The sequence below is a fragment of the Cyanistes caeruleus genome, chromosome 34, assembly GCF_971803275.1.
Source record: "Cyanistes caeruleus chromosome 34, bCyaCae1.hap1.1, whole genome shotgun sequence".
Taxonomy (NCBI): domain Eukaryota; kingdom Metazoa; phylum Chordata; class Aves; order Passeriformes; family Paridae; genus Cyanistes; species Cyanistes caeruleus.
The window spans coordinates 829,860-842,583 of NC_141735.1; the positions used below are offsets into that span (position 1 = coordinate 829,860).

The following is a 12,724-nucleotide window of genomic DNA, read 5'->3' on the forward strand; positions in this document are numbered from 1 at the left end:
CGTCAGCACCCTCACGGGTTACTCCTTAATTACTCCGTGGTTACTCCGAGCTCCCTGCTGGGTGTGAAACAACCCCCCTCGCTCCAGCTTTACACAGAGGTTACTCTGAGCTGTAAAAAACTCCATTTTACTCAAGCTTTACACACAGCTTACTCTGAGGTGTAAAAGACTCTGCTTTACTCCAGCTTTAAACACACATCACTCCAAGGTGTAAAAAACTCCATTTTACTCCAGGTTTACACACAAATTACTCCAAGGTTTAAAATCCCCAGCTTTACACACAGGTTACTCCGAGGTGTAAAATCCTCCAGCTTTACACCCAGGTGGGGGCGGGGCCAGCCCAGGGGTCCCTCAGGGGTCCGGGGTGGGGGAGGGGTCCTGCAGCCCCTGCAGCTCCCGCAGGCCCTGGGGGGAGGGGCAGAGCGTTGTGGGCGTGGCCCAGAGGGGAGGGGGCATGGCCAGAGGAGGGGGCGGGGTTACCTCCAGCACCAGCCGGATGTGGGCGCGGATCTTGGCCCCGTCCCGGGTCAGGGATTCGCTGAGCCTGGAAGGGGCGGGGCTTAAGTGGGCGGGGCTTTGGGAGGAAGGGGCGGAGCATGCGTGAGGTCTCCCGTGTGGGTGTGGCCTGATGATTGACAGGGTGAGACCACGCCTTTTATGGTCACCGGATGAGACTGTGACTTCCTTATATGGTGTGGGCGTGACCTGGGTGTTGTGGGCGTGGCCTAATGGCACTCCTTTTTTGGTCATGAGGCAGGAACCTGCTTTCCTTTTATGGTGTGGGCGTGGCCTAACAGATTAAATTCCTTATTTAGTCATGGCGTGGAAACGGGAACTCCTTTTATGGTGTGGGAGTGGCCAAAAGGGGCGTGTCTTTCCCCACCTGCCCCCAGTTGAGTGCAAAGTGGGCGTGGCCTAAGCGGCTCCTCCAAACCAACTGGGATAGGGCGTGGCTTTGGGGGCGTGGCTTCAACAAATGGGCGTGGTCACAGCACAACACGGAGGTGTGGCCGGGGAGTGTGGGCGTGGCCAGGGCGTGGCCAGGGGGGCGTGGCCGGGTCTCTCACCTCTGCAGGAAGGAGCTGCGGCGCTCCAGGTGCCGAAGGGCCTCGGGCAGCGTCAGCTCCGCGAAGAATCCGAACCCCAGAGCCACGAAAACGCGCTGGGGGTCCGGGCTGGGGGTCCAGGGAGGGAAAATCGGGGGTCAGGGGGGTCCCCCAGGGGATTTTGGGGTGTCCCGAGGGTCGTGGGGGCTCAGGGGTGGCGGATTTTGGGGTTTGGGGGATCCTGGGGGGATCACGAAGGGAATTTTTGGGGTCTCGAAGGCTCCTGGGGGGTTTTTGGGGGCTCAGGGCGGTTTTGGGGTGGTCAAGGCGGGGTTTGGGGGGGTCTGAGGAGGTTTTGGGGGGTCTGAGGAGGTTTTGGAGGGGTCTGAGGAGGTTTTGGGGGGGTCTGAGGAGGTTTTGGGGGGTCTGAGGAGGTTTTTGGGGTCCCGGCCTCACTCACACTTCAGCGCTGACGAAGAAATTGCAGCCGAGATCGACCTGGGTGCGCAGGGGGGCGGCGACGTCCTGGGGACCCCCAAAATCCCCCCCAGAGCCTGCCGGTGTCACACAGGGACCCCAAAAACACCCCCAGAGACCCTCAAAACACCCCCAGGGACCCTCAAAACACCCCCAGGAACCCCCAAAACACTCAGGGACCCCCCAAAACACCCCTAGGGAGCCCCAAATCCCCTCAGGGACCCTCAAATCCCCCAGGGACCCCCAAAATCCCCCCCAGAGCCTGCCGGTGTCACACAGGGACCCCCAAAACTCACCCAGGGACCCCCAAATCCCACAGGGACCCCCCAAAACACCCCCAACCCCTCCAAGTACCCCCTGAACTCCCCCAAATCTCCCCCAAACACCCCTAGGGACCCCCAAATCGCCCAGGGACCCCCCAAAACACCCCCAGGGACCCCCAAATCCCACAGGGACCCCCCCAAATCCCCCCCAACCCTTTCCAAGAACGCCTTGAACTCCCCCCAAACCCCCCCCAAACACCTCCCAACCCCCCCCCAGCACCCCCCAATCCCCCACCATGACCCCGCCCCTCAGGCCCCGCCCCCCTCAGGCCCCGCCCCCCTCAGGCCCCGCCCCCCCGCGATCACCTGGAGTCTCGCGAGGGCGGATTGGAGCTGCAGCACCTGGGCCTGCTGCTCGTGCACGGCCTCGCGCTGCTCCTGCACGCGCCTGCGGGGGGGGCGGGGCTCGGTCACCCACAGGGGACTGTCGCGAGAGGGGTCGAGAGTCGCGACATGACGTCACGCACCTTAGGTCGCGCTGTAGAACGTCGCTGACGAAGGCCTCGTAGCGCTGCGTCTTCTCCGCCGCCGCCATGCTGCGTCTGACGTCATCGCGGCGGCGCCGGCCGGATGTGCGTCATCAAGGCGCGGCCGCCGAGGATTGCGAGCGCCCCCTAGCGGGCGGGAGGTCCAGGAGGCGGCTTTGACTCCGCCTGTCGCGGGCTCATATCGCGATATTTCCGCAAGGTGTACCTGCGCCAGGTGTGTCTGCACCTGTCCAGGTGTGTCTGTACCTGCCCCAGGTGTGTCTGTACCTGTCCAGGTGTGTCTGTACCTGTCCCAGGTGTGTCTGTACCTGTCCAGGTGTGTCTGTACCTGTCCAGGTGTGTCTGTACCTGCCCCAGGTGTGTCTGTACCTGCCCCAGGTGTGTCTGTACCTGCCCCAGGTGTGTCTGTACCTGTCCAGGTGTGTCTGTACCTGCCCCAGGTGTGTCCAGGTGTAACCAGGTGTGTCTGTACCTGCCCCAGGTGTGTCTGTACCTGCCCCAGGTGTGTCTGTACCTGTCCAGGTGTGTCTGTACCTGCCCCAGGTGTGTCTGTGCCTGTCCCAGGTGTGTCTGTGCCTGCCCCAGGTGTGTCTGTAACAGCCCCAGGTGTGTCCAGGTGTAGCCAGGTGTGTCTGTACCTACCCCAGGTGTGTCTGTACCTGTCCAGGTGTGTCTGTAACAGCCCCATGTGTGTCCAGGTGTAGCCAGGTGTGTCTGTACCTGTCCCCAGGTGTGTCTGTACCTGTCCAGGTGTGTCTGAACAGCCCCAGGTGTGTCTGTACCTGTCCCCAGGTGTGTTTGTACCTGTCCAGGTGTGTCTGTACCTGTCCCCAGGTGTGTCCGAAGTGCCCCAGGTGTGTCTGTACCTGCCCCAGGTGTGTCTGTACCTGCCCCAGGTGTGTCTGTACCTGTCTAGGTGTGTCTGTAACAGCCCCAGGTGTGTCCGAACTGCCCCAGGTGTGTCTGCACCTGCCCCAGGTGTGTCTGTACCTGCCCCAGGTGTGTCTGTACCTGTCCAGCTGTGTTTGTACCTGCCCCAGGTGTGTCCGAACTGCCCCAGGTGTGTCTGCACCTGTCCCAGGTGTGTCTGTACCTGTCCAGCTGTGTTTGCACCTGTCCCAGGTGTGTCTGTACCTGCCCCAGGTGTGTCTGTACCTGTCCAGGTGTGTCTGTACCTGCCCCAGGTGTGTCCGTACCTGCCCCAGGTGTGTCTGTACCTGCCCCAGGTGTGTCTGCACCTGTCCAGCTGTGTCTGTACCTGTCCAGGTGTGTCTGTACCTGTCCCAGGTGTGTCTGTACCTGTCCAGGTGTGTCTGTACCTGCCCCAGGTGTGTCTGTACCTGTCCAGGTGTGTTTGTACCTGCCCAGGTGTGTCTGAACAGCCCCAGGTGTGTCTGTACCTGCCCCAGGTGTGTCTGTACCTGTCCAGGTGTGTCTGTAACAGCCCCATGTGTGTCCAGGTGTAGCCAGGTGTGTCTGTACCTGTCCCCAGGTGTGTCTGTACCTGTCCAGGTGTGTCTGTAAGAGCCCCCACCCCTTTCTCACCCCCCCCAGAACCTTCCAGAAATTCTCCCCCAAATTTGGTGGTCCCACACCGCCCCTCCCCCCCCCACCGGAAGTGACGCAGCCTCAGCAGCTCAGGGATTTATTGGCGCCAAAAGGGGCGGGGCCAAGCAGGGTGTGGCCGAGCGGGGGCGTGGCCAAGCGGAGGGGGCGGGGCTGACACACGAGCACGCACAGAGAGACCCCACCCCAATTTGGGGCGGGGGGAGGGGCGTGGCGAGCACAGAGCGGGGGGTGGGGGAGGGGAGCGGTGGATTTCGGGGGGTCCCCAAAATCTGGGAACCCCCCCAGGGTGGGTTTGGGGGGTCCCGGGTGGATTCTGGGGGTCCCGGGTGGATTTTGGGGGGTCCCGGGTGGATTTTGGGGCGTCCCCGGGGTGTTTTTGAGGTGTTTTTGGGCTGTTTTTGAGTGGCTTTGGATGTTTTTGGGGTGTCCCCGGGGGTGTTTTTGGGGTGTTTTTTTGGGTGTTTTTGAGGTGTTTTTGGGCTGTTTTGGGGTGTCCCACGAGTGAGTTTTTGGGTTGTCCCCCGGGCTGTTTTTGGGATGTCCCCGGGGGTGTTTTTTGGGGTGTTTTTGGGATGTTTTTGAGGTGTTTTTTGGGTGTTTTTTTGGGTGTGTTTGAGGTGTTTTTGGGGTGTCCCCCAGGGTGTTTTTTGGGCTGTTTTTGGGGTGTCCCCCGGGCTGTTTTTGGGGTGTTTCCGGGCTGTTTTTGGGGTGTCCCCCGGGGTGTTTTCGGGCTGTTTTTGGGGTGTCCCCCGGGCTGTTTTTGAGGTGTTTTTTGGGTGTTTTTTTGGGTGTGTTTGAGGTGTTTTTGGGGTGTCCTCCGGGGTGTTTTTGGGGTGTCCCCCGGGGTGTTTTTGGGGTGTTTTTGGGGTGTTTTTGGGGTGTCCCCCGGGGTGTTTCTGGGGTGTTTCCGGGGTGTCCCGGGCTGGTTTTGGGGCGCTCAGTCGGCGAACAGGCTGGCGAAGCTCTGCCGCAGCGCCCTCAGGCTCTCGGGCGGGCCCTGCTCGGGGGCGGGGCTGCGGAATTTGGGGGTTCAGGGGGGGCTCGGGGGGGCCCGGGGGGGTCCGGGCCTCGCCCCCTCCCCCTCCCGACCCCCCTCGACTTACCTGGGGGGAGGGGCCGCCCCCGGTTTGGGCGCCAGGACCGGTTTGGGGGCGATGGGCGGGGCTTGGGGGCGGGGCTGGCGGGTGGTGGGAGGGGCCTGGGGGCCCGGGGGGCGGGGCGTGGCAGAGGGGGCAGGGCCTTGGGGGCGGGGCTGAGGGACAGAGGGGGAGCGCTGGAGGCGGGGCTGAGGGGAGGTGGGCGGGGCTTGGGGGCGGGGTTGAGGTGACGTAGCCGGGCCTGGGGGGCGGGGCTGAGGGACAGAGGTGGGCGGGGCTTGAGGGCGTGGTTGGGAAGTGGGCGGGGCTTGTGGTCTTGGCTGGGGGGACACAGCCGGACCTGGTGGGCGGGGCTGAGATGTGGGAGGGGCTTGTGGACGTGGCTGAGTGGTGGGCGGGGCTTGAGGGCGGGGTTGGGACGTGGGAGAGGTTTGTGGGCGGGGTTGCGGGGAAGTGGGCGGAGCTTGTGGGCGTGGCTGCTGCGTGGGTGGGCGCGGCTGCGGCGCTGAGGAAGCCAGAGGTGGGCGTGGCTGTACCGTGGGCGGGGCTTGTGGCTGCGGCGAGCTGGGCGGGGTCTGTGGGCGTGGCTGTGCAGAGCTGGGCGGGGTCTGTGGGCGTGGCTGAGCAGAGCTGGGCGGGGTTTGTGGGCGTGGCTGAGCAGAGCTGGGCGGGGTTTGTGGGCGTGGCTGAGCAGAGCTGGGCGGGGTTTGTGGGCGTGGCTGCGGCGAGCTGGGGCGTGGCTGGGGCGTGGCTGCTGGCGTTTGGGGGCGGGGCTGTACCGCAAGAGGGCGGGGCTGGGCGGGGCCTCGCGGTGGGGCAGGGCCGGGCTGGGCAGGGCGTGGTGAAGCTCCACCCATTTGGGGGCGGGGCTGTCCCTGCGGTGGGGGGCGGGGCTGGGCGGCGCCGGAAGGGGGTGGAGCACCTGGAAGAGAAAGAGCTGAGAGGGGCGGGGCTTGAGGCAGGTCAAGCTCCCCCGTTTTGGGTGGAATCCCCCCAATTTTGGGGCGTCCCGGGGGAGGGAGACTCGGGAGGGGCTCCCCAAATTTTGGGGCTCTCGAATTATTTTGGGTCCCCCCTTGGGGGTCTCTGGGCCCACCGCAGGAACGGAATCCCAGGAATTTCGGGCAATCCCGGATTTTTCCCAACCCCATTTTGGGGAAGATTTTTCTCCTTTTGGGCAACGACAAACCCCTGGAACTTTCCGGAATCTTTCCCGACCCTTCCGTAAACCCCTGAGGCTCCCCCGGAATTTTTTTGGGATCTCCCGGGATTTTTGGGGGGGGGGGGAGGTTTCACTCACCCTGGGGCTGGGGTCTCTGCTGGGGGGGGGTCCCCGGCCGGGGGGACCCCGAGGTCACCTGCGGGGGCAGCAAAAGGGAGGGGGGAGTTCGATTTGGGGGGGGGAGGGGTCCCGGTGTGTTTGGGAGGGGGAGGGGGGGGAGGGGCTGTCACCTGTGGGAGGGGCCGAGCGGGGGAGGGGCTGCGGGGGCGGGGCAGCTCCTCCCGCATCCGCTCCAGCACCAGCTCCACGATCTGGCTCCGATCCTCGGCCGCCCCCGGGCCCAGCAGCGGCAACCACGAGCCCAGGACCTGCAGGTGAGGCCAGGTGAGGGGGGCTCAGGTGGGGGGAGGGGGCTCAGGTGGGGGAGGGGACCCCAGGAAGGGAGGTCCAGGTGCTCAGGGGAAGGACAAGGGTGGATGGAGGTGGTTGAAGGTGACCCCGGTGTGCCCAGGTGTTCCCCAGCTCTGCCCAGGTGTGTTCCAGGTGTCCCCAGGTGTGCCCAGGTGTACCCCAGGTGTACCCCAGGTGTGCCGAGGTGTTCCCAGGAGTGCCCAGGTGTGCCCAGGTGTACCCAGGTGTACCCCAGGTGTGCCCAGGTGTACCCCAGGTGTCCCCAGATGTTCCCCAGGTGTGCCCAGGTGTGCCCAGGCGTGCCCAGGTGTGCCCAGGTGTGCCCCAGGTGTTCCCCAGGTGTGCCCAGGTGTGCCCAGGTGTACCCCAGGTGTCCCCAGATGTTCCCCAGGTGTGCCCAGGTGTGCCCCAGGTGTTCCCCAGGTGTGCCCAGGTGTCCCCAGGTGTGCCCAGGTACCTGCACGATGTGCTCCTGCCCGTCTGGGCCCCTCAGCGCCTCCACCCCGCAGATGTCGACGCCCCCGAAGAGGCCGGCGCAGGCGTCCACCCACCCCCGGTGCCTGCACGGGAAGGGCGGGGCTCAGCGGCCACGCCCACCACCCAAAGCCCCGCCCTCTTCCCCAGCCCAGCTCGAGGTGGCTCCGCCCCCAAAAGCCCCACCCTGAGCAAAAGCCCCGCCCATTTCCAAATGGCACCGCCCACAAAAGCCACACCCCTTTCTGGATGGCCACGCCCCTTGATAGTTCCGCCTATTTCTACATGACCACGCCCCTTCACTCATAGCCACTCCCCTTTCTCCTAGGCCCGCCCCTCCACTCATAGCTCTGCCCATTTTCAGCCCCACCTGAGCCCCTCCCACAGCCCCGCCCCCCCAGGCCCCGCCCCCTCTCTCTCACCTGGGGCTGAGGGCGACCGGCTCCACCTGCGGCCCCTCCCCCACGCTGTCCCCGCCCCCCACGGCCCACCTGTGGTGTCAGAGGGGGGCAGGGTCAGGGGGGACCCCATTATCCCCACAGGCCCCGCCCACAGATGAGGCTCCGCCCATTCCTGCAGACCCCACCCCAGACCACACCCAACCCCTCCCCTGAGCCACACCCAGGCCAACAGGTTGAAACCACGCCCCTCTGCAGTGACATCATCTCCAAGCCCCGCCCCCAATGAAAGCCCCACCCCCAGGGCCAACCCCCCAGTGCCCCCCAGTTCCCTCCCAGTGCTCCCAGTTCCCTCCCAGCCCTTCCCAGTTATGCTGAATCTCCTCCCAGTACCCTCCCAGTTCCTCCCAGTTCCTCCCAGTCCCTCCCAGTCCCCCTCAGTGCCCTCCCAGTCTGTCCCAGTCCCTCCCAGTCCCTCCCAGTTCCTCCCAGTCCTTCCCAGTGCCCTCTCAATGCTCCCAATTCTCTTCCAGTCCCCCCCAGTCCCCCCCAGTCCCCCCAGTTCTCACCGCAGTTCCCGGTAGCTCTCCCCGATCCTCTGCACCCGCAGCCGCTGCGTTCCCGGGGGTCCCTCCTGCAGCAACGCCCCCGGCCCCGCCCCCGGCCCCGCCCCCGCCCCGCCCACGGCGGCCGCCAGCGCCGCCAGAACCTGCGGGGAGCGAACCCGCACCTGGACAGACGGACACGGGGGGGACAGGGGGACACGGGGGGGACAGACGGACACGGGGGGGACAGACGGTCATTGGGGGACAGGGATGGACAGCGGGGGGACAGACGGACACAGGGTGGGACAGGGGATGGACAGACGGACATGGGATGGACAGGGATGGACAGAAGGACAGACGGACAAAGGATGGAAATGCCCGTCAGGCCCATCAGGCCCACTTACCCAAAGCCACGCCCACACCCGGCCACACCCAGAAATGGCCACGCCCACGGGTGGGGGGAGGGGAGGGGCCTCACCTGTCCCATCCCGGCGGGGGCGGGGCTGAGCGTCACCGTCATGGGGAAGGTGGGGGCGGTCACCTGGGGAAACCAGTGACACCAGTAACAGACCGGTGACACCAGTGACACCAGTGACACCAGTGACACCGCCCACTTGTCCCAAAATAGATCCCAGTGCTCCCAGTCCCCTCCCAATCCCCTCCCAATCCCCTCCCAGTCCCTCCCAGTCCCCCCCAGTCCATCCCAGTCCCTCCCAGTCCCCCCCCAGTCCATCCCAGTCCCTTCCAGTCCCTCCCAGTCCATCCCAGTCCATCCCAGTCCATCCCAGTCCCTCCCAGTCCCTCCCAGTCCCTCCCAGTCCATCCCAGTCCATCCCAGTCCCTTCCAGTCCCTCCCAGTCCATCCCAGTCCATCCCAGTCCATCCCAGTCCCTCCCAGTCCCTCCCAGTTCCCTCCCAGTTCCATCCCAGTTCCATCCCAGTCCCTCCCAGTCCCTTCCAGTTCCCTCCCAGTTCCATCCCAGTCCCTCCCAGTTCCCCCCAGTTCCTCCCAGTCCCTCCCAGTCCCTTCCAGTCCCTCCCAGTTCCCTCCCAGTCCCCCCCAGTCCATCCCAGTCCATCCCAGTCCATCCCAGTTCCCCCCAGTCCCTCCCAGTGCTCACCAGTCCCCGGGGCCGGTTGCAGAAGCGCTGTGGCACCAGTGGAAAGGCCTCATGGCCCAGTTCCCGCTGCAGCCGAGCCAACTGGGCAAACTGGGAGCACTGGGAGCGTCAAGAGCCCGGGCAACCGCCCTGCCCAGCGCTCCCAGTCTTCCCCAGTATCCCTCCCAGTCCCTCCCAGTGCCCCCCAAGACCTCTTTAAGTCCATCCCAGTCCATCCCAGTCCATCCCAGTCCCCCCCAGTCCATCCCAGTCCATCCCAGTCCATCCCAGACCCTCCCAGTCCCTCCCAGTCCCTCCCAGTCCCTCCCAGTCCCTCCCAGTGCTCCCAGTCCCGCACCCACCAGGCAGGGGGGGTGTGCGAAGCCGTACAGGGCGGGGAGGGGGTCGGTGCTGGGGACCCCCCCCAGGTGCAGCCCCGCCAGGAGCCTGCGGGGGGCGCCCCCCGCCCCCCCCTCGGGCGCCTCCCGCACCAGCACGAAATCGGGGCGCACCCTCCTGTGGGGGAGGGGAGGTCAGGGAGGGGTCCCCAAAACCCCCCCGGACCCCCCCAAAATCCTCCCCTAAAAAACCCCAGCCAAAAATGACATTTTTTTTTTTTTAACCCCCTGAAATTTCCGTTTTTCACCTCAAATTCCCAAAGGAAAAGCCCCTCCCCCACCCCCCCAAATCTGAGTTTGGGGCCCCCCAAAATCGCCCCGAACCCCGAGATTTGTTTTTGTACCCCCAAAACGTGAGCTGGGCCCTGCTGAGACTGCTCCGAACAGCCCCAAAATCTCCTCAAACACCCCCAAATCTTCCTTGGAAGGGCCAAATTCACACCCCGAACCCCAAAATTCCACCCCAAAATCGAGGAGAGGACCCCAAATCAGCCCCAAAAGGGAGGGGGGACCCCAAATTCTGCCCCAAAAGGGAGGAGAGGATCCCAAAATAGAGCAGGAGACCCCAAATTCAGCCCCAAAACAGACGGGGGACCCCAAATTTTGCCCCAAAAGGGAGAGAAGACCCCAAATTCAACCCCCAAATTGAGGAGAGGACCCCAAAATTGAGCAGGAGACCCCAAACTCAACCCCAAAAGGGAGAGAAGACCCCAAATTTTGCCCCAAAAGGGAGGGAGGACCCCAAATTCTGCCCCAAAATTGAGCAGGGGACCCCAAATCCGGCCCCAGAAGGGAGGGGGGACCCCAAATCTCACCTGGTGCCCCCCCGGGCGGGGTCGATGGTGACGCTGAGGGCGCCGTGGGTGGAGGCGGCCAAGGAGAGCTCCGAGAACTGAGCCTGGGGGACCCCAAAATCCAGGGACACCCCCAAAAATAAAAAAACCTCCTGGGGACCCCCAAAAACCTCCCTGGGATCCCAAAATCCTGCCCCAAACCCGGCCGGAACCTCAAATTTGGTTCAAAAAAGAGATTTTTCAGTCAAAATTCCCATCAGGCTCCGAATCTCCCCTGGGGACCCTGAAATCGAGGGGGGGTTCCCCCAAAATTTCGCTTTTTCCGCCCCAAAAATTCCATCCTGAACCCCCAAATTCCATCCTGAACCCCTCAAATGGGATGGAGGAATTGGGGGAGGGGATTTAGGAATTCAGGCCCCAAAATCTCCAGGGGAACCCAAAAAATCTGTGAATTGAGACAAGGAAAGATTTCGGGGCACCCCAAAAATCCCCTCGAGGGACCCCAAACCCCCCCTAAACTCCACCCCCAAACCTGGGGGGGAACGGGGGGTTCTGAGCACCCCAAAATTTAAGGCCAAGCCCCCAAAATTTCAGGGAAATCCCGATCCAAAATCTCCAAAATCCCCCCCAAAAAAACCCAACCTGGGGACCCCAAAACATCAAAAAACCCCAAAATTTTCAGGGGTGACCCCAAAACCGGAGCATCAGAGCCTGGGGGGGGACCCCAAACCATCGAGAGACCCTAAATTTGGGGGGGGGGAGGGGCAAAATGGAAGAGGGGAGGTCCGGAATTTTTAATTTTGAATTTTGAATTTTTGTTTTTAATTTTTGGGGGGATCCTAAAATGAAATAAAAAAAAGGTTGGGAGGGGTCCCCAAAACTCACCTGCTCCACCCTGAGCTCCACGTCCCCGTGCACGGATTTGCCCTTGAAGGGTTTCACCCTGAGGGGGGAGGGACCCCAAAATTGGAGAGACCCCTCCCCAAAATCCTCCCCTCCCCCCTCCCCATCCCCAAAGGGGACCCCAAAAATTGGATGTGAGACCCCTCCCCCACCCCGAAACTGCCCCTCCCCGGGAGATTTGGGGGGGTCTCGGGGTGGGGGGAATTTGGGGAGGGGGTCCCCAGCATTGGGAATTTGGGTGGGGGGGGTCCCGTAAGGGAGAATTGGGGGGGGGTCTCAGGGTGGGGAATTTGGGGAGGGGTCCCGGGGGGTCCCAGCATTGGGAATTTGGGGAGGGGTCCCAGGGGGGTCCCAGCATTGGGAATTTGGGGGGGGTCCCAGCATTGGGAATTTGGGGAGGGGGTCCCAGGGGGGTCCCAGCATTGGGAATTTGGGGGGGGTCCCAGCATTGGGAATTTGGGGAGGGGGTCCAGGGGGGTCCCAGCATTGGGAATTTGGGGAGGGGGTCCCGGGGGGGTCCCAGCATTGGGAATTTGGGGAGGGGTCCTGGGGGGTCCCAGCATTGGGAATTTGGGGGGGGTCCCAGCATTGGGAATTTGGGGAGGGGTCGCAGGGGGTCCCAGCATTGGGAATTTGGGGAGGGGTCCCGGGGGGGTCCCACACGTACCAGTCGGTGCTGGGGGGGGCGATCACGAGCAGCAGCGGGGCCGTGGGGGGGGTCCGGGGGGGTCTCCCCGCCCCTCCCCCCGCGGGGGGGTCCCCGCCCATCCCCCCCGCCAGGAAATTCCCGTCCGAGAGGCGGCGCCGGAGGAATTCCATCCCCTATGGATCCGCGGGGGGGCCGGGGGGGTTCAGGGGGGCATCCTATAGGGGCTGGGGGGGGGAGGGGAGAGCTGCCCTATAGGGGCTGGGGGGGGGAGGGGAGAGCTGCCCTATAGGGGCTGGGGGGGGATGGAGATGGAGCTATGGGGGAGGGGTCTATGGGGCAGGAATCTATAGGGGATGGAGCTATAAGGTCAGGATCTATAGGGGAGAGGTCTATGGGATCTATAGGGCCGGGATCTGTGGGGCCGGGGTCTATAGGAGAGGGGTCTATAAGGGATGGGTCTATAGGGGATGGAGCTATAGGGGACGGAGCTACAGGAGATTAATCTATAGGGTCAGGATCTATAGGGTCAGGATCTATAGGGGATTAATCTATAGGGGATGGATCTATAGGGGATGGATCTATAGGGGATGGAGCTGTAGGGGATGGAGCTGTAGGGGATGGAGCTATAGGGGATGGAGCTATAGGGTCAGGATCTATAGGGGATGGAGCTATAGGGCCGGGGTCTCTGGGGTCTCTGTGGGGGCGGGGCCGGAGCCGCTCCCGGGGAGGCCCCGGGGGGGGGGGGCGGGGGGGCCCTGGGGACCCCTCGGGCTGAGGAACCCTCGGGATGAGCCCCAAAAATCCTCCCCGGGCGGCCCCGCCCCGCCCCC

The 12,724-nt window shown here is 64.0% G+C and overlaps 2 protein-coding genes across 3 annotated transcripts; both read right to left on the minus strand.

Moving 5' to 3' along the window:
- Positions 1-209: 209 nt before the first annotated feature.
- Positions 210-2,423, minus strand: UXT (ubiquitously expressed prefoldin like chaperone). Of its 2 annotated transcripts, XM_086871066.1 has the most exons (6): positions 2,314-2,423; positions 2,153-2,234; positions 1,507-1,571; positions 1,068-1,175; positions 481-544; positions 210-405 (listed from the first exon to the last, which is right to left on the minus strand). In XM_086871066.1, exons 1-6 carry the CDS (start codon positions 2,379-2,381, stop codon positions 352-354), a joined length of 441 nt encoding a protein of 146 aa, XP_086727192.1. In that variant the 5' UTR covers positions 2,382-2,423; the 3' UTR covers positions 210-351. The 2 variants fall into 2 exon arrangements, with proteins under 2 accessions (XP_086727192.1, XP_086727191.1); XM_086871065.1 differs by lacking the exon at positions 481-544.
- Positions 2,424-4,620: 2,197 nt separating this feature from the next.
- Positions 4,621-12,705, minus strand: SYN1 (synapsin I). Its single transcript, XM_086870997.1, has 13 exons — positions 11,913-12,705; positions 11,228-11,285; positions 10,364-10,446; positions 9,513-9,666; positions 9,172-9,261; positions 8,529-8,591; positions 8,075-8,235; positions 7,530-7,598; positions 7,091-7,193; positions 6,453-6,590; positions 6,301-6,358; positions 5,007-5,922; positions 4,621-4,916 (listed from the first exon to the last, which is right to left on the minus strand). Exons 1-13 carry the CDS (start codon positions 12,062-12,064, stop codon positions 4,841-4,843), a joined length of 2,121 nt encoding a protein of 706 aa, XP_086727123.1. The 5' UTR covers positions 12,065-12,705; the 3' UTR covers positions 4,621-4,840.
- Positions 12,706-12,724: the final 19 nt, after the last annotated feature.

Coding starts and splice junctions, on each gene's coding strand:
- UXT (XM_086871065.1), bottom strand. CDS start 2,381: ATGGCGGCGGCGGAGAAGACGCAGCGCTACGAGGCCTTCGTCAGCGAC. Junction 1,176..1,506: donor TTCTTCGTCAGCGCTGAAGT/GTGAGTGAGGCC, acceptor CTGGACCCCCAG/CCCGGACCCCCAGCGCGTTT. Junction 406..1,067: donor CGCAGCTCCTTCCTGCAGAG/GTGAGAGACCCG, acceptor CCCTCCCCCCAG/GGCCTGCGGGAGCTGCAGGG.
- SYN1 (XM_086870997.1), bottom strand. CDS start 12,064: ATGGAATTCCTCCGGCGCCGCCTCTCGGACGGGAATTTCCTGGCGGGG. Junction 9,667..10,363: donor CCCGCCCGGGGGGGCACCAG/GTGAGATTTGGG, acceptor CCTCCCCCACAG/GAGGGTGCGCCCCGATTTCG. Junction 4,917..5,006: donor GGGGCGGCCCCTCCCCCCAG/GTAAGTCGAGGG, acceptor CAAATTCCGCAG/CCCCGCCCCCGAGCAGGGCC.